This window comes from Bos javanicus, chromosome 17 (assembly GCF_032452875.1).
Source record: "Bos javanicus breed banteng chromosome 17, ARS-OSU_banteng_1.0, whole genome shotgun sequence".
In the NCBI taxonomy this organism is placed as follows: Eukaryota; Metazoa; Chordata; class Mammalia; order Artiodactyla; family Bovidae; genus Bos; species Bos javanicus.
In genome coordinates, this window is record NC_083884.1 from 52,557,748 (window position 1) to 52,582,204 (window position 24,457).

General features: G+C 43.4%; 2 protein-coding genes across 10 annotated transcripts in view; both read right to left on the minus strand.

Moving 5' to 3' along the window:
- ATP6V0A2 (ATPase H+ transporting V0 subunit a2) overlaps positions 1–17,996 on the minus strand; it is a 40,689-nt gene extending 22,693 nt beyond the window's left edge. The window contains exons 1-6 of the mRNA XM_061384572.1: positions 17,656–17,996; positions 12,942–13,020; positions 9,744–9,841; positions 8,247–8,384; positions 7,078–7,166; positions 5,738–5,864 (exon numbers count right to left, since the gene is read on the minus strand). Of these exons, the coding sequence (XP_061240556.1) occupies positions 5,738–5,864; positions 7,078–7,166; positions 8,247–8,384; positions 9,744–9,841; positions 12,942–13,020; positions 17,656–17,772 (648 nt within the window). The 5' untranslated portion in view covers positions 17,773–17,996. The remainder of the gene's footprint in view (positions 1–5,737; positions 5,865–7,077; positions 7,167–8,246; positions 8,385–9,743; positions 9,842–12,941; positions 13,021–17,655) is intronic.
- A 4,874-nt stretch (positions 17,997–22,870) lies between these two features.
- TCTN2 (tectonic family member 2) overlaps positions 22,871–24,457 on the minus strand; it is a 29,166-nt gene continuing 27,579 nt past the window's right edge. For 8 of the 9 annotated variants that reach the window (XM_061384592.1, XM_061384593.1, XM_061384595.1 and 5 more), the window contains 2 exons: positions 23,747–23,835; positions 22,871–23,090 (listed from right to left, as the gene is read on the minus strand). In XM_061384592.1, coding sequence (XP_061240576.1) covers positions 22,987–23,090; positions 23,747–23,835 — 193 coding nt within the window. In that variant the 3' untranslated portion in view covers positions 22,871–22,986. The remainder of the gene's footprint in view (positions 23,091–23,746; positions 23,836–24,457) is intronic. The other variant, XM_061384596.1, reaches the window with a different exon arrangement.

Below are 24,457 nucleotides of genomic sequence, written 5' to 3' on the forward strand. Positions count from 1 at the left end.
TTATGGAGGAGCCAGTTCAACAGAAGTCTGGTATTTGGGGCAGAGGTCCAAGCCAGTATATCCAGTTGGGAGATGGTATTTAAAAGGTGGCTTTAAAAGCCGTGAAATAACGTGGGACAGGAAACAGGCCAGGGACCTTCAGGCAAAGTGGAGGCGGTGGGATCCTGAAGCTAAGGACACAAGGTGGCCGGGGACCGGGGAGGCGGCGACGGCTGATGTGGCTGGGAGGCTGGGTACACTGAATAAATACCTAAATTATGCAATTCATGAACTATATTGTCAATAAGGGGAGCCAGATTTTTCACTATCAGAAGAGAGTGAAAAAGAAAAAGAGACGTCTAGAACTGTAGGATATACTCTGCAAAAATGGCAGGTTTGGGGTTGTTGCTTTTCTTTTTTTTTTCCTCTTTTGGCTGCACCACAGGGCTTAAGGGGTCTTGGTTCCTGACCAGAGATCGAACCTACATGCCCTGCACTGGCAGTACGGAGTCTTAACCACTGGACCAGCAGGAAAGTCCCTGAACAAACGGTCTATAATAAATGTGCACAGGTAGCTGCAGAAGTGGTTACAGCTGTGTGTGTGTGTGTGTGTGTGTGTGTGTGTGTGTGTGTGTGTGTGTGTGTGTGTGTGTGTGTGTGTGTGTGTGTGTGTGTGTGTGTGTGTGTGTGTGTGTGTGTGTGTGTGTGTGTGTGTGTGTGTGTGTGTGTGTGTGTGTGTGGGGTGTGTGTGTGTATGTGGGGTGTGTGTGTGTGTGCGTGTGCATACCTGACTGCTGAAAGGGCCCAGAAACAACAGCACTCCAGTACCCGAGAACTCAAACACCCAGATCCCGGTTTCTAAATTCCATCCTCTACTAAAAGGTACCAGGGGTCCTTGAAGGAACGGCTGACTCCAGGCGGAGACCAGGGCCATCCTATGGTGACAGGAAGTAAGCGACTGCCTGCTGAATGCTGAGAACGTGCCAAAGGCCAGAGAAACGTGCACAAAGGGACTCCCAGTGGCCCAATCACAGACAATCTGGGCATCGAAACAAAAAAGGACCGTAACAGAATCAAATAAAGAGGAAGGTCTGAGTTCGTGGATGAATGAGAGACGGTGAGGGCAGGGAAAGCACTGCCTTCTGCAGGATGGTAACCAGTAAGCCCAGAAGGGAAAATGATGGCAACTGCGACAGAGGTGACGAGTTCCAGAGAGTCGCCACAGAGGCTGAGGCTGGTGGGTAGAGGTTTGGTGAGGGTTGAGGCCCCAGTGACCAATAACCTTGGGATATCTCCTCAGCAACCACTTAACAGTTACATAGGGCAGAAGGGTGACATGTAAGTGGAGAAACCTGGCGGACACCAGCATGACCAGGACACCAACACCACATGCCCCCTGGTGGGAGGTGCTGAAAGGACCAGAGCATCCATGTTCCCATCAGCAACGTGTGCTCAGAGCCTGGTCGTGAGGAAGCACTGAATGGACCCAAAGGAGGGTCGTCCCACAGAACACGATGTCTGTCCCGAAGGCAAGTCACAGTCTCCCCCAGGGCAGCGGCCCAGCAAGGAAACAAGGCAAACTGTGAGGAGCCTGAAGGGCATGTTTGTACTGCACCAAAGTGCTGCATGCATGTTGATTTTTCTCATTTGGAGGGTTGTATCGTGGTTATTGGGCTTCCCCGGGTGGTGCTAGTGGTAAAGAACCTGCCTGCCAATGCAGGAGACATAAGGGACATGGTTCCATCCCTGGTTCGGAAAGATCCCCTGGAGGAGGGCATGAAAACCTATAGCAGGATTCTTGCCTGGAGAATCCCATGGACAGAGGAGCCTGATGGGTTACAATACAAAACAGCATTCCTGTGATGGGCAATGAACATTTGTCCATGGCTTCCTCTCAGAAGGTCTGCAAGGAGATGAATGAAAATGGGGATGTGACTTCCCAGGGGGTACAGTGGGTAAGAATCAGCCTGCAATGCAGGGGACACGGGCTCGATCCCTGGTCCGGGAAGATCCCACAGGCCGAGGAGCAGCTAAGCGCATGTGCCACAACTACTGAAGCCCATGCGCCTAGAGCGTGTGCTCTGCAGCAGGAGGAGCCACCACGATGAGATGCCTGCACGCCGCAGCTAAAGAGCAGCCCCCACTCACACAACTAGAGAAAGCCTGGGTGCAGCAGCAAAGATTCAGCGCAGCCAAAAACAGACATTAAAAAACAAAAGAAAACAGGACTAGATGTGCAGAAAGTGGGTAACAGTACAGGCAGCAAAATGTAACAGTTGGGAAGGAACAGGAGAAGGCTTTGTTCTCTTCTGGCAACTTTTCTGTAAACTGAAATTATTTCAAGATAAATTATTAAAGAAACTACACTGGAGGAGAAAAGGCATTTATAGTGAATTTTACTTTGAACATTCCTTAATGATTTTAAAAATAGTACTGTGTCAGGGAATACAACCACCTAAGACATAATATGGAACAGGGATATATATAATATAAAAAACACAGATCTGAAACCACATGCCTGAGTCTAGCTCTGACAGAGAGACTGGTCAGCATCTAAAAATGATACTGACAAAGGAGAAAATGGCTAGAAATCCACTCTGGGGTTTGTAAGGACTTTCAGAGGTCAGACATTGGACCCAAAAGATACTAAACGTGACACTAAAAACAAATCCTAGAATCTGAGTGAAAGTTACCAAACCAAACCCCACATTCTCCCAAGAACAAGGACTAACAGAACGCACACAGAAAGGCAAACAGTGGCCCCCCCTGAGCAGCGGGGTTACAGGTGACTCACTTCCATCTCTGTGTTTTCTGTTCTTCTCAGTTTTCTAGAACAAGCTCACATTTCCTTCATAATCGTGGGGAAGGCAGGAATTGTGGCTTTAAGATACACATTTCTGTCAATTACACCTCAACAAAAAATTAGAAGGAAAAAAAGTTTTTAAGAAAGTTAAAACTTTTAAAATTTTTCCTGGTGGTCCAGTGGTTAAGAATCTGCCTGCCAATATAGGGGAAGTGGGTTCGATCCCTGGTTCAGAAGATCCCAAGTGCCACAGGGCAACTAAGCCACAAGCACTGAAGCTCAAGACCTAGAGACCAAGCTCTGCAACAAGGGAAGCCACCGCAATGGGAAGCTCGTGCACCGCAACGAGAGAGTACACCCCACGCGCCACAGCTACAGAAAGCCCCTGCAAAACAGCAAAGACGCAGCACAGCGCAGCCAAATGTCATCACAAATGCGGAAATCCATTTTTAAAAAGAAAATAAAATATATATATATATACACACACATATCTCTAACCATGTCTCTGTATTTCTTCACAGACATTTAATGCCCTTTAACCTACTGGTATAAACTCAGCACCAAAGAGTTTAGAAATTGTATTTTTAAAAATTTTTATGTTTTGCATGAGAATGATACGTTCTCAATAAAGAAAAAACTCAAAGAATATGTAAATGCTACTTCAGAACAGTTTTAATCTTCAGCTTTACATGGAAAGGTCTCAGAGGTCACAGGTGATGGATAATTAACATATTGCTACTAGCAATTTCAGGAGGCACAAAAAATATTATAGTGTATGGTCAATGAACAGCTTGACCGATTAGATTTTCCAACATGTGTGATTTACTCAGGCTAAACCTTATAAAAATCATTTCACAGCCAAACTCCTTTATGTGTCAAAACTATTCCCACGAATCTGCCTGCAATATAGGAGACCTGAGTTCAATCCCTGCGTCAGGAAGGGAACAGAGCAAACCACTACAGTATTCTTGCCTGGAGAATCCCATGGACAGAGGAGCCTGGTGGATTACAGTCCATGGGGTAGCAAAGAGTCAGACACAACTGAACAACATTACAGCCAAAATTCCTAAGGCAAATCCAGGAAAGAACCCATGAATACTTCTCTCAAAATTAAGAAGCCCAAGTTCCTTTTCTACCTTTAGTAGATCAATTCATCTTCATTTAGAGCAAAATAGTTATTTTTATGGTTGAAGTCTTAAAAAATTTTTTTAAATCACAGCTATTTTAAAAGGTAATTATGGCTCTTTCCTCTCTGGCTCCTCTGCTTCCCTTCCTGAATAATTCATTCCTGAAGCCTTAGATGTGCGTTTGGGGATGGACCTGGAGAGGGGAGGGGAAAGTCAATAAGGGCCCAGGGCAAAATCAGAGCCCAAGCAAAGTGAGGAAACATGCCGCAGGGGAGCCACCCAGGTAGGGTGAGCAGGGCACCCTCACCAGGGGCCACTCAGTCTAGGGGCTGGGGAACTTGAAGCTCCGTATGGAGAGAAGGGCAGGGCAGCAGAGATAGGAGATCAGTGGGCAGACTGGTCACATACAAGGGGACTGATCAAATAAGTATATTAATAATGATGGGAGTTGAGTTTCTCCCCAATGAAGAAAGGAGTTACAAATCTAGAAATGAACCCTACAAATGAACTCTTACAAATCAGGATGAACGCTATGGTGCTGGAGTAGAATTGGATGTAAAGCCACAGTTTTCACACAGGTACAGAAATAAAGTTGTGAGTGGGTGAGCCACACATGTGTGCACCCTCTGTCCACTGACAGAGCTGGGAAGAGCATCACCTCATTCACAATGGGCACACCCAGAAACCACAGCATGGCTTCTAATTACCATTCTCCAACAAAGAGAACTAAGCTCCTTAGAGAAATGGCTAATTCCAGAGCTGCATGAGGGAAATTACAAAATGAATCTGCATATATTGTTATCAGGAAAGCAAAGAAGTATTCAAAAGATGATGGGAACATGCAAAAAGAATATAAAAGCCAGCTGAATAGGCTCCAGCTGGCCAAATCTAAAGAATTTGAATATGAAAATAAAAAAGTAACAGAGTATAACTCATTGAATAAAACAGGAAATAAATTAAAAGATTGAAATGTGATGAGGAACTTAGTACTTACAGAGTTTCAAAGCACTTCCTCAAAAAACATGTATTAAATACAAAGGAAAAGGAGTTACAAATTCATAGTGGAGAGGACTAGGAGTCACTACCCTTGATCAAGAGATCAAAGTGAACATCACCAGTATTGATCAAGAGATCGAAGTGAACATCACCAGTAATGGGACAAAGGAATCGTGTGCCCCTGATGGGAAGCAGTGAGAAGCAACATCACCTCCAGGACATTCTTGACAAAGACACATAACCTGAATCTCATCATGAGAAAACATCGGACAAACCCAAACAGGGGGGCATTCTACCCAAAACGCTGGTCTATAATAATTTTTAAATGCCAAGACGATGAAGGTCAAGGTAAGACTGAGAAATTACCCCAGAATAAAGGAGACCAAAAAAACATGACAAGTAGGAATTCCCTGGTGGTCCAGTGGTTAGGACTCTGCACTTGCACTGCTGAGGGCCCAGGGTTCGATCTGTGGTCAGGGATCTATTCAGTAAGATTCTGCAAGCCTTGCAGGGCAACCAAGAAAAAAGTCATGACAAATAAATCCAAAGTGTGATTCTTAACTAGATCCTTTGCTGTAAAAGACAGTACTGGGACAACTGCTGAAACCTAACCTGGATCTGAAGCTCAGAAAGCAGGATGTATCCACGTTAATGCCCCTATTGTACTTCAGTAGAACAGGAGAAAGTCCTTATTCTCAGAACTCCCCCAAAACGTATCCAAGGATAGGAAGGGATCCAGTCAACAATGCACTCAAATGCTTCACTCTGGACTGTGCCTCCAGCTCTGGGGCAAGTCCGTCACTGATGAAAGGAGATGGTGACATTTACTCACTGTTTCAGGGTCTTCCAGGGGCTCATCCAGCTCTGCATAGGTCACGATGGTGTACCCTTTACAGACCCTCCACAACATTTTTTCAAATGCTTCAACTTTTCCTTGGTTAATTAGGCCAGATACAAATCTATGAGACAATAAAGGCTGTGGTCAAGTAAAAGCAATGAATATTATCAAACTGCAGTAAAAGAATGATGAAGACATTTATTTCTGGCAAAATGGGGAAGATACCCTGAAAGCTCTCCAACTGAACAATATCTGAAATGCTGGATGAAATATATTTGAAACATCCTCTTCAATGTAAAGCTGAGCTCATAATTTAGAGAAATTCTTGGAATCCAAAAATAAAACAGGACCTCGTAGTTATGTCCTGACGTATTATACGGAGCCAGTATCTATACGTAACCAGTATCTCAAGGCCTTGAGTTTCAGGGCCAGCATGGCAGAGGAGACCTGGCTCTGTATCAGGTGAGGAGTTGGAACTAAAGCCCCACAATCCCCTCAAAGTTGGGACTCTCACCCCCCTCAACAAAGGACTGCACCTTAAGTGAATGGGTGGACTAGAAAAAAAATCCATCTTGCAAAGGAGCCTATATGCAAACTTGTTCATTTCCATTCAATTTTGAGGCGAAGGGGGAGAATATTCCTTGATGATTTACGACCACAGGTTAGAATGCACTCAGGTTTGTGGATGAAACTCATATTATGTGCAGGGTGAATAACAAAATAGGGAAAAAAAAAAAACTCAAGCAGAAAAATTAATGTAAAATGATTCCAAATAGGTGGAATGCTCCCAAGTACATGACATATGTAAAAATCAGTTCTTTCTGAAGGAATACAGCCTCACACTAAACATCACCGAATTCCTACAGATAAGGAGCAAAGGAACCGAAGTTCATAGTAAAAAGAGATTACAAATCATGAGGAAACAAGTTACCATTAGCTCAAGTAAACAGAATAAATAGTAGAGAGAGAGAGACCCTTAAAATATGATTAATAAATTACCCAATTCAGTTTAGCCCCTATGTCCCCACCAAACAAAACAGGACTTGATGCTTCAATGACCAACTATTTGAAGCTTATGGAGTAATGATGAATGGCATAAATGCTCCTTCTTTCCAGTTCATGACACCAAAAGAAGAAATTCCCATCACATTTACTTAAAAAGTCAATACAGCTGAGTGATTCAACTCCACAAATACTAGAGTACAGTGTTTTCTCATACAAATATTCACTTTCTTTCATTCCACACAGGCTTGCAGATGGTGGCTGCTCATCTACTCTCATCTCCCACTGACAAGAAGGACAGTGTGAAGCTCGCCAGGCCAGTTGTCACCTACCCCAGTTTTGCTCCCAGCCTCTGCATACAGCTGTAGTCCAACAAAGACTCGTTCTCCAAGGGAGGGAATTCTTCGTAAGTGGGTTCGAACTACAAAGAGACATGAAACCAAGCGTGTCTCGCCAAAAGTGATACTTTAATTCCCAAGTCCTGTTTCCAAACAAGTCTGCACGGCATCAGAACTACTCAGATCTGGGTGCCAAGTTAACTCAGACATGTGAGTCGGCTTTGATAAACAAAGAGGATAACCTCCCCATTCCTTATTTGTAAACTACTTGATGACATTTACATATAATAAAAAGTCTGGTTATGTCCTTGCCTTAACCTAACACAGAGTAACTGTATCAGAGGTCACACCTGCCACAGGAAGTGAAACAAAGTTCAGAAGGAATACACTCTGCCCTCTCTGATGCTCAGCTGGGTACAGCACTGCTGCATAGGCTGTTCTTTATTCCTATATAGATTTTCTCTTTTTTTTAACTTCCATTACTTTTAGGAATTTGAGAAGAAGGAAAGAATAAAACTGAAATTTTGGAGTTTGATTTCCACTGTTCAATTTTTTTTCATGATCATAAAAAGTCTTTTTTTCAATTTCAAACTAAAGCATTTTACAAATAGGAAGTAGTTACTGTTAAAAGCCGGGGCTTCCCAAGTTGGCTCAGTAGTAAAGAATCCACCTGCCAAGAAGGAGACTCTGGTTCGATCGTTGGATCGGGAAGATCCCCTGCAGAAGGAAATGGTAATTCACTCCAGTATTTTTGCCTGGAAAATCCCATGGGCAGAGAAGCCTGGAGGGCTACAGTTCATGGGGTCACAAAGAGTTGGACAGGACTTAGCAAACTAAACAGCAAATGGTTAAAACCAACATGGAATCCAGCTGAAAAATAAAGTGAAGATCAAAATGTATCTCTTTCATTTTTTAAAGATGTATCTCTTTTAAAAAGCAGTATCTCTATAGGAGTTGATAACAAAATCTGAAAACCTTATGGGAATGAGATTTTTATAAAAGAAACGCACTCCTGGGACTTCCTCAGTGGTCCAGTGGTTAAGACTCCACTCTCCCAATGCAGGGGGCCTGGGTTCAATCCCTAGTCAGGGAACTAAAATCCTGCATGCCATGCGGCCAAAAGAAAGAGAAAGAAAGGCACTTCCTCCAAGCATCACCAGTACCTCCACATTGCGCTTGACAAAGGTCTTGGTCACTCGCAGCATGTGGGTGTACTCAATTAGCTCCAGCAGGTTCTTCCTCAGCTTCTCCTTATTCTTAGTGACCTCTCTCAGCTCAACCTCCAGCTTCTGCAACTGCTCCTGAAATGAAACGACAGTCCTGGCTCTAATACTCTTTTCACAGCACCCCAGAAGCAGGAGAAGTTTTTAAAAGCCAGAATGTATATGAGAGTTTGATAGGGATATGAAAACATGCACAGGTTTTCAAAGTTCATCATTTTCTGTTTCATATTAATTCAGGTACCCATGATGGCAAGCACTTGGGTGCCATGATGACTCTGCATGCTAATCTCAGGTCTTAGAACTTCTGGTTTCCCTTCACCTGCTTACACATTACCATACACCAAAGAGTCTTCCTCTTTTAAGACTACATTTCCTTTTATTTGTAACACAGAAAAACACTCTTTCCCAAACATACCCATTTCTAGTCTCTAGCCTGAGTTTCTATGCAGTTGCACTTATTCAATTAGACATAAAAAGACTTGGGAACAAATCTTTAACAATTAGTTGTGTACCAAGCATCCTTACCAATACTTTAAGTATTAAAACAGTAGAAGCAGAAATCTATAAAACAACCCACTGACTCAATGAAAACTTGTATTCAAACAAATGCCCTGACACACTACATTTATTACTTGTGCTCTGCTTTATAGAACTGATAAATAGCTACAATCACCATATTTGTAATTATATCACAACCAACACATCAAACAGGCCAAACCAGCTGACTGCTCTCATTGGACTGTATAGTTGTCTCCAGAGTCCGTTCATATACCAACTGCTAAATGACTTCCTCCCAGTAAAACAAACAGAGCAGCCGGCAATGGAATGGTCCTAGTTATTCAGTACTAATTGTTTTAGAAGGGCTGTGAAAGCTCTAGTCTATTTCCGAGTGTGATGAACGCTCAGATGAGGAGACCAAAATCTCAACAGATAATTCATGGGGGTGGAGGGGGATGCTAATGAATGAATGACCCCATGCTCTCACAGTGTATCCCAGACACTGAACTCCAAGAGAAGGAATCCTGCTGGCTGACCATGGGGAACCACTTTCACATTAGCTTCTGATAATTCGAGGGGAAAGGGTGAGAGTGAAGCAGGGGAGAATGTGAAGGGCACAGGCCTGAAGCCTCCATCACCTCCAGTAGCAGAAGCATGCTAAGGCCTGCAGAAGCCCAGAGGTTACACGACCAGATCTCACAATCTAATTCCTGTCAATCTCTGTTCAATACCACCTGTCTTACACTAAGGAAAAAAAACCTGAATTCTAGTTAAAATGTATCACAGATAATCTGTTACTGAGACTTAATCAAACATGGTCCTTTGACTTTCATTCCAAAGTCTTTAGAAGAAAGGCAGAAAAGCACTAGACAATATACAGTAAGTGAATAAGCCCAACTGAGGTTAGGGACCTAAAACCCTCCTCCAGAACCAAGTTACCTGCATTTCCAGCACTTGTTTCAGAGGTGGTGCCGGAGGACTGGTGTCCCCCTCAGGGAGGGGAATATCCGCTCTATTGATTTCCTGCACCAAGTATGCTGTGGAAAAGTTAAACAAATTAGACTGAAAAACTTACTCCAGGACATTTCAGTGAGAACATTTCATGTCCCCACTTTTCCCAGGTCATCTAAAAACTGTCTAAAGGCACAAAAGTCTTGACTGTCCCAACTGACAGATGACTACTGTCACCTTGCTTCTGAAGATCTGTACAGTAATTCTGCCTAGAGAGATCAGCATAGTGACAGTAACCTATATACATATTTTCTGAAATTCCCCAAACTTCATTACTAAAACTCTAGTTAAAGAACTTTGGAGTCACACTTGCCTCTGCCACCTGTAGACAAAGCAGAAAGTTAAGAACACACTTGGAAGTGCCAGGAATAAGCCACCAGAGATGTCAGTGTGAACTCCCTACAGATGCCATTAGGAAGAAATATACACCCATCAGGAAAAACACAACAACCTTTCTCAGCAAAGAGAGAAACCTCAGGGCAAAAAGCCTGGCTCTCCTGAGTCACCAGTTAGCTGTGATGCTTTGACTTAGGACGATTTACACTAGATTCATGAAACTCATACTCAAACAGCCAAAAATAACTTAAATTCTTTAGTTTACATGTTCAATTCCTTGACACATCCTTTTCCGTAGGATAAAAGTCATAATACCTGGTAAAAAATCATTACCAGATACAATGTTTTGGAGAAGTCTTACTAGTTATTTTGCTAGGAAGGAAGAAGGAAGGAAAGGAGGGAGAGAGGAAGGAAAACAGGCAGAATGTCTTACCAATAAGGAAGCAATGGGCTTAAGAGCTTTTTGGAAATGGATGTAAATTTTTTTAACCTATTTTACCTAAATTTGGGCTTCCCCAGCAGCTCAGCTGGTAAAGAATCTGCCTGCAATGCAGGAGACCCCGGTTCAATTCTTGGGTGAAGAAGATCTCCTGGAGAAGGGATAGGCTACCCACTCCAGTATTCTTGGGCTTCCCTGGTGGCTCAGACGGTAAAGCATCCGTCTGCAATGTGGGAGACCTGGGTTTGATCCCTGGGTTGGGAAGATCCCCTGGAGGAGGGCATGGCAACCCACTCCAGTATTCTTGTCTGGAAAATCTCGATGGACAGAGAAGCCTGGCAGGCTACAGTCCATGGGATCGAAAAGAGCAGGACACAACTAAGCACAGAAGAGCACAGCATATACCTAAATTTACTTGATGGTTCATTTTCTTTTAAGTCTGGATTCTTTATGAAACAGCTTAACCTACAGGAGAAGGCAATGGTACCCCACTCCAGTACTCTTGCCTGGAAAATCCCATGGATGGAGGAGCCTGGTGGGCTGCAGTCCATGGGGTCGCGAAGAGTTGGACACGACCAAGCGACTTCACTTTCACTTTTCACTTTCATGCATTGGAGAAGGAAATGGCAACCGACTCCAGTGTTCTTGCCTGGAGAATCCCAGGGACGGTGGAGCCTGGTGGGCTGCTGTCTATGGGGTCGCACAGAGTCGGACAGGATTGCAGTGACTTAACAACAACAAAGCTACAGGAAGCCCTGGGCATGTCTAATGTCCTGTCAACCCTGCCCTGTCTTTGAAAACTCATTCCAAATATACAACCTGTCCAATGACTCATACACGTGGCAAAGAAGGAAGTATGATATTGCCCTGTCTTTCACGATCCACACAAATGACTGGGATCGCAAACAATATGCAGAGGACTAGGCTGCTGATGATCCAAAGGTTTCTTTTGATCTTAAAAATCCCAGTTAAAAAATATGAAATCCACAATAATTAACTATTAGAAATCATTCTAAAAGTCACCTTTATCTCCTCCTCAACTCTCTCATCCTCAGGTTTTTCTGACAGTGACTTTGGAACTGTTCTCCTCTCTGTATTTCAATCAAAACTTCAAGGTTTGAACTGATAAAGACTATTTTATTTTAAAAGATGCTTGCTCCTTGGAAGAAAAGCTATGACAAACCCAGACAGCATATTAAAAAGCAGAGACATTACTTTGCCAACAAAGGTCCCTATAGTCAAAGCTATGGTTTTTCCAGTAGTCATGTATGGATGTGAGAGTTGGACCATAAAGAAGGCTGAGTGCCAAACAACTGATGCTTTTGAACTATGGTGTTGGAGAAGAGTCTTGAGAGTCCCTTGAATTGCAAGGAGATCCAACCAGTCAATCCTAAAAGAAATCAGTCTTGAATATTCACTGTAAGGACTGATGCTGAAGATGAAGCTCCAATACTTTGGTCACCTGATGTGAAGAGCAGATTCATTAGAAAAGACCCTGATTGAAGGCAGAAGAAGGGGACAAAAGAGGATGAGATGGTTGAATAGCATCACCAACTCAATGGACATGAGTTTGAGCAAGCTCCAGGAGATGGTGAAGGACAAGGAAGGCTGGAGTGCTGCAGTCCATGGAGTCTCAGAGTCCGACTTGACTGAGCGACTGGACAACAATAACATTTTATTTTAGGCCAAGATGTTAAAAGTTTTACAGATAAAGGAAGTAGCCTTGAGCTGCTGAGTTTTAACAGTTAACAGTCAGAGAACACTGATGTATGCAAAGGAAATAATGCCTGAGAAAAAGGAAATTACTAACCAATCTATCTACCACTTCCTACCTCCCTTGTGCTCTGATTCAATTTTAAGTAATATATTAACATGTAACAAGTAATATATTAACATGTATAACAATTTTAAGTAATATATTAACATGTATATTTTAAGTAATATATTAACAAACATGTAGTTTGTTCTAAGTTATAACAAACTACAAGGGATTGGGTAAATAACTCATAGTATATTAATACCATAAAATACTATGCTGCCATTAAAAATGATGAATCAATCTGTTTACTGACATGAAAAGATGTTAAAGTATCATTCAATGAGAAACAAAGCTAATAACAAAATAATCTGATTGTTATATATGTAAATCCTTAATTTTATAGATGAATAGTAAAAAGTGTGGAACGATAATATAAACCTACATAACAGTGATTACATGAATGGTGAGAATACAGATGACTTCTTTTTTCTTTTCTACGTCTCTAGATTTTCTAATTTTTCTAAAGTGAATAAGGTTTGCTTATATATTTAATTATATAAAATAATTATTTAAGTTGTTTAAAAAAACTTACCCAATATTCGCTCCAGTTCTTCACATCGCTTCACCTCACCAACAAATTTTCTTTGGAAAGAACTTACATTCTGGTTGAGCTGAGAAGAGGGATGAAAATTTTGCTCTGAATTTTCTAAAATTTAAAAACAACTTCGATTTTATAAATAAAGTACGACTGCCAGGGTTTAAGGGAAAAGCATATCCTTGTATACTACTGAGTGGAGTATAAACTGACCCATCTTTTCTGGAAAGCAATTTGGCAACTGTTATCCAAAAAAGTCTGGGGACTTCCCTGGTGAACCAGTGGTTAAGAATCTAACTTCAAATGCAAGGGACACAGGTTCGATCCCTGGCGGGGGAACTGGAAGCCCGCTCACCACAACTAGAGAGTTCAGGCACCACAGTAAAGACCCCGCTCAGCCAAAAAAAAAGATAAAAAAAAAAAAAACAGGCTGAAAAATATCCTCTAGTCCAGAACGATCCCATGAAGAAATTCAGCTTCAAAGAAAAAACTATGGATACAGACAAAAATGTGTGAAGAAGAGGATCAACTTCAAGGATAGAGAAAAAACTACTGACCATGGAAAACTGGCTAAGGAAATCACCGTCTACATCCACACCGCGGAATACTAGCATTAAAAAGAGGGGTAAAAAACAACCAATACATCAATATCAGGGAGGAGACACCCAGAAACCTGATGTAAATGAAAGAAGACGCAAAGGGCCACAGACTGTGCGACTCCATTTCTATGAAATGTCCAGGCAGGGAAACCTAGAGGCAAAAAGCAGATGAGTGACTGCCTGGGTCTCACAGTGAGGAGGGGATGACCTGGAAATGAGCATAAGGGACCTTACTAGGATGATATCATGTTTTGAAACTGGCTTGTGGCAACGGACACAGTACTTGGAAAATTTTCTAAAAACCAACAAATTGTACACTTGCAGCAGGTGAACTTTATGATACACATCAATAAAGTTGTATAAAAATTATGGGTCAGTAATGTAATGATTACTATACATTTATTAAAAATGATGTTTTAAATGATTAGGTATTTGATTATATTAAGAAATTATTATTAAAAATTTTAGGTATGATAATGGTATCTTTTTAGTGTCCTTACCTTTTAGAGGTACTTATTGAAATATTTATGAATGAAATAATATATCTGGGATTTGCTTCAAATTGATCTTGTCTGATGGGAGCTTTCTTTTTTTTTCTTTTTTGCACCATATGGCCTTCTGGGGTCCTGGTAGTAAAAGCACCAAGTCCTAACCACTGGACCACTAGGGAATTCCCGCCATGGGTTTATATTACGGGTATATAGCAATTCACTGTTTCCATATACTCTTCCCTCTACTTAATATCTTATCATACAAAGCTTAAAACAATAAAAAAGATTATAAAAGAATATTTAATAAAATGAGGAAATTAATCACAACTTGGGTGTGGGAAGAAGATTAAACATATTATCAGTGTGGGGCTTCCCAGGTGATACAGTGGTAAAGAATCCACCTGCCAACACAGGAGACGCAGGTCTGATACCTGGGTCGGGAAGATTCCTTGCAGGAGAAAATGGCAACCCACTCCAGTATTCTTCCTTGGGGAATCCCAAGGACAGAGGAGCCTGGCAGGCTACAGTCCACGGGGTGACAAAGAGTCAGACACGAACGAGCACGCACGCATGCACACATTATTAGTGTGGCTCCAATGATACAAAAATACCTATGCATGTACATTTTAAAATATTATTAGAAAAATAATGTTTGGCCAATGTTAACCAAAACGGTAAAGTGTTTATTTCTAGCTAAGGGGATCATGGAAATTATTATCTTAGGTTTTCCAAATTTCCCACAATGGACATAGATTACATCACAATTTTTTGAATTACAGTAATAATTTACATTGAAAGGCACATGGGGCAAGAATTTTACGTTTACTCCACTCAGTGTGATATGGGGTGGAAAGCAAAAGTTGCTCAGTCGTGTACGACTCTTTGCCACCCCATGGACTATACAGTCAGTGGAATTCTGCTGGCCAGAATACTGGAGTGGGTAGCCTTTCCCTTATCCAGGGGATCTTTCAAACCCAGAGATTGAACCCAGGTCTCCCACATTGCAGGCAGATTCTTCGCCAGCTGAGCCACAAGGGAAGCCCACAGGGCGTGGGGCACTCTCAAAAAGGAGAATTACAAACAGCGTGGCATGAAGCTGCTTGAACATCTACCCTAAAGCCTCAGTTCTTGTTCAGTTTTCCAAACTTCTATAAAGAACTAACCAGAAGAAAGGCAAAAATTCTAATCTCACTTCTGTTTGTCACATTTGCACTCATTTCTGGAAGTCACACTAACCCAAACTAGTCACCACTTTCAGGTTCCCAGTGATTCAGATACCCTCAGCCTGGTCAGAACTAAGAATGAGCAGAGGAAGCCGCCCATCAAAAGCTGTCTATACATGACACGGCTTCTCAGTTTTGATGTCTTTTTCTTCAATATCAAACACTAGTGAACTCAAATCGGACACCAGGGTTCCACAAACAGTAGGATCTTCGTGAAAAGGCAAATTTCTGTGGCAACAACACACACGTGACTGGATATGACATCCGCCATCACCGGCTTACACAGCATGGTAACTGGTTTTTTTCTATTGTGTGGTTTCTTGTGTGAAGTTTAGCTTCTCTTTTCTTTTTAGGTGGTAACAGCACCTTAATTCCAGGCTAATGCTATGAAGTACATTTTAACACAGATTCACTTTAAGACTAATAATTAATCTAGAAAAACCAGCACAGGCCGCCTTGTGCTGTTTTCACCAGTACCCACACCTGCGATCCTAACAGACAGAAGGTAAACACTGTCCCCAGACTTCAGACCCTGAGAAAAGTGGGATGGCCTTGCCCTTCGCTGAGTCCTACTGGTGAGTTGAATCACCTTTCTTTTCCAGGTCTTCTCTTTGGCTATCGTTGCAGAAACTCCGGTCCTGCCTCTCCTCCCTTAGAAGGATCACTAAAACAAAAGGGGGAAGAGCTCCTACCTGCACAAGCCAGAAAAGACTGGTGTCAGTGATCCCACCCGGTGAGCACAAAGTCAGTAAGAAACTCCAGAAGAGAACAGAAAGAGTCAGGTATGATGGAGCTCTCTGCTCTAGCTGCTTGACAGTCATCCCGAAGTCAGACACACATAGACCCCTGAGCTCTGAACACCAAGCATCACACAATGTGAGCATTTCCACTTTATTTCACTTCTGAAAAAGATGAACAGCACTTTCTTTTTCTTTCCCTGATTTTCAGTTTAGAAGAATCTCAAGCGTCCTCTACTACCTAATGTAATGGCATTCAACAAAATTTGAATCTTCACAGCAATTAGAGCATTTGTTCAAACCTCTAAGACTTCAGCTTGACAGTTCAGCACAGCTCCTGCCAGCAAAGTGGGCATCATGTGCTGAAGCCCAAGTGGCTCCAAGAACCAGGACAAGCTGGGCCCTCTCCGCAGCCTTATCTCTCATTCAGGAGTTTCTCTCTGACCTTGCAATTGCCTTGGGGGACCAACCCAAGGATCGCTGATATCAAATATTGGGTAGAAGAGTTCCCTCTTGAAACTAAAGCACCCTCAGAAAGATGAAGGGAAACCAAGGTGATGAAAGGTGGGTCCCAAGAAATAGTGTTCACTCAAGTGACTTCGAGCTCAATCAGCCAGGTCCTGCTTCATAATCTCCTTTTCACACTTTTTTTTCCAGCATGGCACTTATTACAGCTCATAATCAGAGTGTGTTTGTTAACTCCTCCCAGATTGTGAGCAACAAAAACACAGGGACTTTGTCCATCCTGCTCACCCCCGAGTCTCCAGCACCAAACTCAGCAAGCACTTGATACAAGCTTGTTCATTCATTCCACAAATGCCTATTAATGCCCACAAAGCAAGGTGTACTTAGGAGTCAGGAATGAACAAGACTCTTACCCCCAGGGGTTGACAGTCCATGGTGGAGCCAACCAAAAAACAAATAAACAGATATATAAAACAAGTGCTTATTACTACTTGTTGGGGGGACAGCTCCCTTTCAACAAATTCTGACTCTACTCCTATTCCGTACGAGGTAGTGCTAGGTATCAATACATCACCAAGTATCAGTGAACGACAAAAAATCCCGCCGCCCGGGAGCTTACCCCAAGTTCATTCCTAATTCAGACTTCTGGCTCTTCCTGTTCCCTCCACCTGGGTCCGTGTCCCCCAGAACTTCCCAAGCCTGGCTCACTCCTCACTCAGGTCTCAGCCCAAGGACACCTCCTCAGAGAGGCTTCCCTGACCGCCCCTACCGGGGGCACCATCTCACCATCCCCTTTTATTGTCAGTACAGCAAAGGTATTCCTGTTTACGTATCATTACTTAATATTCCTCCCCTCCTCCGTAAGTTTCAAAAGGGCTTCAAGAGGCCTTAACAGATTTGCTCTCCCGCTTAATTAGCCCAGTGCCTGGCTCCGAAGCATCAGATGGCACGACCCAAGCTGATGAAGACAAGCGTTCCTAACTAACCCAGCCAGGGCGGCCGCGGACCAGACATCCGGCGACCCTGGGCTCGGGCCCCGCTCTGCGGAAGCTCTGGCCGGAAAGTGGACTTCAGCTTCCCCTTCTGGGAAATGGGCGCCCCTGCCCAGGTGCCCGCGGGGAAGGAGGCCCAAACGAAAGGTGCAATGAGGGAGCTTGGCGGGGAGCGACAGCCCGCATCTCACGGGCGACACTCACGTCTCGGAACTCGACCAGGCCCTTCTCGCCCAGGACGCTGAGGCACTCGTAGGCCGTGCCGGACTGCAGGAAGAGTTGCGCCAGGCACATGGTCTCGCTCCGGAACAGGGACCCCATGGCGGACCGGCCCGCGCCCCCCGGCGGGACCCGACGGGCGCCGGCGGCTCCGGGCTGCGCGGTCCCGCACGGTCAGCCGGGCTGACCCGGGGATCGAGCTTCTCCTGCGGCCTGGCCGCGGCTCCAAACCATGGGGCTCCGGGCTATAGCAGCTGTCCCCAGTCCAGCCACCGAGGCCGCCGCTCCAGCCTCCGCCAACACCGCCCTCGGGGCCCCGCCCCCTCGGCTACAGCCGGTTCCGGTTCCGCCCCCACGCGTGCGCGCGCGCGCGCGCCCCCGCCGGCCGACCAATGGCGCCAGGAGTTGCGGCCGATGGCGGCTGCGGGGACAACTGGCACTAACTCCGCGTCAGTGCGGGGAGTTCAGGAACTCAGCCCCGGCCTGACCAACAGCTGCCCCTCTCTCTGCCGTTCACAACTTTATAGGAGGAGTTTTATTGATTTTACGTGCTAGAAAGTTCACCCGACTAGAGTATTACAATTTTGTGATTTTTAGTAAAGTTACAGAGTTCAGTGTCTGGATCAATTTGAGAACGTTTCCATCAACCCCATAAAGATTTCTCCTGCTCAGCTGCAGTCAGTCCCCTTCTTATCCCCTAGGTCCCGATAACCACTAAACAACCTTTTCTCCATAGATCTGTCAAGACATTTCTTATCAACGGAATTACACCCCCTGTGGTGGTTTTCTCTGGGGTCCTGGCCCCTGTGCAGACAAAGCAGGGTCTGGTGCCAGGCTACTCTTGATAGAATCCTGCACACAGCAGCTACAGAGATCTCTAACAAGACGAAAATCGGATGTGAGCTTACTTAAAATCTTCTGACTTCTCCCACTTCATTCTGAATAAAGTTCAAACTGCTTACCAGGGCCAGCAGACACACCACCTTGTCTAACCTCTCCCTTCCCCAAGCCCTGGTCTCCACCCCACCCACCTGCCTTCTTTCGTTTTCCAGGTTGGTGCACTTCAACTTTCTGACTCTTCCCTTCTCTCTGCCTAGAACACCCTTCTCCAGGGCCTTCTCAAGACTAGCTCCTACAAGTCTCAGCTCAAATGTCTCTGCTTCTAAGAAGCTGGTCCTGACCACTAGCAGAAGTGTCCCTACCACCCCACCCTAGGCAGTCCTGTTTTATTTTCTCCATAGCACCTAGCACTGTCTGACATTATCTTGTCTATGTTTATTGCCAGTTTTCCCCCAGTAGAATGTAAAACTTCCTGGACAAAAAAAAAAAAAAATCACCTGCCATTTTGGTAAGCAAAGGATGTCACAGCCATCAAGCCAGTAGCCACTGCAGCCACCCCCAAGGGTTCATCCCCTGAGGGGATTCAGAAAGGAGAAAAACAAGTTACCGGTCCTAAATAGTTAAGATGCATATCTAAGGAATAATTTCCATGAGCCCAGACTCTTCCACCTTCCCACACATGGAAAAGTGTTGCAGAGAAGAACCAATTCTGACTCCCATGTTTCAACTGTTTCTTTGACTTGCTTTTCATTGCTGTTATTATAATCATACAAAATGGCCTGCCTCAGAGGATGCTGCACCTCTGCCTGTTAAACTAAAGTGCCTCTGTTCAGCTCAAAGAGAGACTCTGACCCTGAGCACCTGTGAATGGCTGTGAGAAAAAGAAGAGATTAACACATCCCTCCCTTTCTGAGGCCGGTTGTACTGCAAGCCTGATGGCCCTTTCTGCTGTACTTCCTCATTGCTTTTTCTTCTCTATTCTGTCTTTTGACTTTAGTTCCTCGTGGCTTCTCTCTCTGGTCTATAGAAGAACCTGGCATCCAGACCTGGACAAGATGGTTATTTTGAGACATTAGTCTGCCATCTTCTCCATCAGCCAGCTTTCCAAAAAGTCATATTCCTTGCCTCAACACCTTGTCTCCAATTCACTGGCCTGTCATGAGGCAAGCAGAGCGAGCTTGGATTTGTCAACAAAAGCACTAAAAATCATTAACTTGTGAAGGCTGTTCTTTGTGATTACAGTAATCTTTTGATGTTCAACTACATGTTTTTTTTCCTTCGACAAAAACTCTTGTATATACTGGCTCCTCCCTTACCTTTTTCAGTTTCACAGCAATCTGAGAGGCTGCCTTCCTGAGCTATAGCCCTCAGTAAGATCCCCGAACAAAACATAACTCTCAACTTTCAGAGTTATGTTGAAGTTTTTTTGTTTTGTTTCAGTCAACAATTCTACCACACGAGGGACATTGTCTTGGTATCTCCAGGGTTCAGGGCAGTAGTCGATCAATAAATACTTCCCAAATGCATATATGAACATATAAACTCTATATAGTAAGGTCTTCCCTGTAGCTCAAATTGTAAAGAATCTGCCTACAATGCAGGAGACCTGGGTTTGCTCCGACCCTAATCCCCTTCTACTGTCAAAGTGAGTTTTTCCCTTCTCAAGTCCAAAATCACCCTAACAAAGCCCACCAAATCAGGCTAAATTCCCTGTCATTTGGAAATTTTACATTAACTTCGCAGAGCTAATTATGCTAACTGCCAGGAAAAGACTCTGAATCACTGCAAAGAACCAATCAGTTGGGTATTTCCTTTGCTTTAATAAAAGACAATTTTCAATTCCTAGGGGGTGTAATCACCTCAACCCACAGAGATCCACATCCAAGAAAGAGTGCAGCAGAGTGGGGAGAAATTCAGTGTTTCCGTGATGTTGTGGACTTTTAAAAAAGTATTCACAACCCAAAAATGGAGAGTTGTGTTTTATTTGGTGGGAATTTTTAGGACTTCAAGCCCAGGAGACAGGGTCTCGAGTACGCTGAGAGAGCTGAGAGATCGGTTCTGAGGAGCAGGGGGAGGAGTCAGGTTATAAAGAAATTTGCAACAAGGGGAAGGTAGTTTGAACATCAAAAGATTATTATTAATTAAGAAAAAACAAATATCTGAAGTTAAGGAATTTAGTGATTTTTTATGTATGGCAAGATGCAAGAGTCTGGGCTCACTGAAACCATTCCTTTCATACGCATCTCACCTATCTGGGGCCAGTATCCTGTTTTCACATCCTGACCTTCCCTTCCTTGGTCTCACCACAGGGAGCGGCTACAGTCTTGGCCGTTAGATAGTAGGTATTCTCTTTCTTCCTGAATTCCCTTAGGGCTCAACAGCTCACACGGAAGGGCTGCAATCGCTATAACTGTGACATCTTTATTTACTGATATGGCAGCAAACACTCTATTTCACATCATATTCTGAGATTCCTCAGGGCTCCACCATAGGGAGTGGCTACAATCTTGACGGCTTCTAGGTGGCAGGTATTCTTTCCTTCCTGAGTTCCCTTGGGGCTCACCAGCTCACCAGTCATGGCAGCTGCAATCAGTGATCACTGTGACATCCTTTGTTTACTGATATGGCACAAAATATTCCATTTCTCATTGTATTACAAAACAGTAGTTTGTAGTGCATGGGTTTGATCCCTGGTTGAGGAAATAGAACCCCACAAGCCACATGGTGTGGACAAAAAAAAAAAAAAGATGCAACACCACGTTGTACATAGCACCAGGATGTCAAGAGATGCTTAGAACTCAGAGAAGAGAATTGCTTTAGAAAATTCCATTTACCCACAGTACACAAAGTCTATCAGAAACAATGACTAAATTTATCTAGCCCACCAAGAAACCTCACTGGAGGTGGCAATGTGGCCACGTGGCTGTGGTTGGAGACGGCCACTCTGCCCCTCTCCCCATGCTGCATCGTGCTATCTGTCCCTTTGTAAGAGGCCCCAGGAGGAATTTCTCTCAAGACTCAACTAGGAAAAACTGTACTTCATTGAAAGCCAGATTAATTTTTAATCAATGGTCCCCATGATTCCTATAGCTAATCATATTTTGGATTTTTTGCAAACTGGAGACTATATTAGGGACCTACCTTTACTAAATGCAAGGTCGTTGGCATGTTTTTTCATGGGCTTGTGTTCACTCCTGGTTTTGTTTTACTTACCTCCTACGTTAGGTCCTTTCCCCTAACCCCTACATCTTGCCTCATCCATTTTTTTTGGATTTTCGTATTATACACACTTTTTAAGACTTCAGAAATGGACTATTTCCTGCCATATCAAAGATCTCCTGGAGAAGGATATCACAGCCATGAGCAGTTGCAGCCCTCCACTGTGAGATGGTCAGCCCTAAGGGAATTCAGGAAGGAGCGGAACACCTGCCATCTAGCAGTCCTCAGACTACAGCCACTCCCCACGGTAAGGCCTGAGGAAAGCAACCTCAGGATGCAAAGACACAGAATGTGCATGCATGCTCAGTCATGTCTAACTCTTGGCAGCCCAGTGGATTGCACACTGTAGCCCACCAGGCACCTCTATCCATGAAACTTTCCAGGCAAGAATACTGGAGTGGTTTGCCACTTCCTACTCCAGGAGATCTTCCCAACCCAGGGATCAAACCCTGTCTCCTGTGTCTCCTGCATCAGCAAGTAGATTCTTTACCAATGGGTCACCTGGGAAGTCTAAAAACACAGGAGAGTGGCTCTATTTCGCTGAAGTACATTTGAAAGGAATGGTTTCAGTGGGCCCAGACTCCTGCAACCTCCCATACATAGAAAAGTGCAAAACCCCTTAACTTGGGATATCTGGTTTTAATTAACAATAATCTTTTGATGTTCAAACTACTTGCCCTCTGTTGCAAAACTTCTATATAACGTGACTCCTCTCCTCACCTCCTCAGAGCAATTCTCTCAGGATCATTTGAGATGGTATCTCCTGGGCTTGAAGTTCTAAAAATTCCCACCAAATAAAACATAACTCTCAACTTTGAGGTTGTGAATATTTTTTAAGGCAACAGACTTTAATGCCTTTCTAATCCTTTCTTTGGAATAGTGGAAACTTATCATTTCAACAGAAATATACAAAAAATTCAAAAACTCACTCTCTGTGGTAGGAATAACATTTGGACCAAAACTCCTATGACTTTCATAAGCTGTGATGACCTAAAGTTCCTAATTACATTTATTGACACAGGTGATCCTCTGATGCGTTTTGCTCACTCTGGTGCATCGGTGAGAACACCCACTCTGAATTGCTTTGAACGTTTGGATAGGTACATATGTGAATTTAATTTGTGGAGCACCTAATAAAATGTTCTATAAAAATAAAACATTTCATTTATTAAGATTTTACAGAGAGGCACACAGGAGGACAACAAATCTCTGACGTAGAAGCTGATGATTTGTAAGAAGTCAGACGGTAGTTGAATTCTAAGCTTTGTGTATTCTGATCCAGGGGTTACTGAGGAATACAGCTAATATGATGAAGGATACCAGTAGTAAGCTCTTGGCAACACACTGAGAGTAAGGCTCTCCTGCAAGACAATGAATCAAACTAAGCAATTTTTTTTTGTCATTATCATTATCATTATTTTTTAAAACTTTTTATTTTGTACTGGGGTACAGCCTATTAATAATGTTGTGATAGTTTCAGGTGAACAGCAAAGGGACTCAGCCATACACATATACATGTATATATACATATATAGATGTAGCCATTCTCCCCTAAACTCCCCTCCCATCCAGGCTGCCACATGACATTGAGCAGAGTTCTCTGTGCTGTACAGTATAGGACCTTGTTGGTTATCCATTTTAAATACAGCAGTGTGAGCAACATTTTTTTGGTCCTGGGGGCATTCTTGGCTGAGCCATACAGCCTGTGGGATCTTAGTTCCCTGATCAGGGATCCAGAGATCAAACCTATGCCCTCTACAGTGAATGCAGAGAGTCTTAACCACTGGACCACCAGGGAATATCCAGGAATGTTGTTATTTCTTAACTTTTTGGGTAACTAGGTAGAAATAAGCCAAAACATAAATAGTGATCATTTCTAAATGGCAACATCTGTACATGTTTTCTTTTTAAAATTTTGCTATATGTTTTAACTTTCCTGTGACATTTATACTTTTTTCAAAAGTTTTTTAATTGACGTAACCTAATGATAACCATTTCAGAAAAGGGCTTTACCTACCTCGATAATATTGGGTCAGTGGATATAGAAGTTGTGGCCAACAAACCTCATTTCTGTTACAGTCGTACTCTGTAAAATTGATCTGGAATCTACAAAACATTTTAGAAGGTTACAATAGCTATAACAAAACATGCTTTTGATGAGCTGCATCAAAACCTGATTAAAGGGCTTCCCTGGTGGCTCCAGTGGTAAAGAATCCATCTGTCAATGCAGGAGACACGGGTTCAATTCCTGACCAGGTAAAATCCCATGTGCCTTGGAGCAACTAAGCCCGCATGCCACAACCACTGAGCCTGTGCTCTAGAGCCCCAGAGCTGCAGCTACTGAGCCCACATGCCTAGAGCCTGTGCTCTGTAACAAGAGAAGTCACTGCAATGAGAAGCCCGCAAACCAAAACTGAAGAGTAGACCCTGCCCTCTGCAACTAGAAAAAGTCCTCAGGAGCAGCAGTGAAGACCCAGCACAACCAAAAATAAACAAATAAAATTATTTTTAAAGACTCATTTAAAACTTGATTAAAGAAGTAAAGCTTTTGTTTGTCTTTTACTTACTTAGCAGCACTACGTGGCATGTGGGATCTTACTCCCCCCACCAGGGATCAAACTCATGCCCCCTGCAGTAGAAGCACGGAGTCTCAACCACTGGATCACCAGGGAGGTCCCTAAACGTCTTAGTTTTAAACATTATGTTTTTCTGCTTCCTGATCATGTCA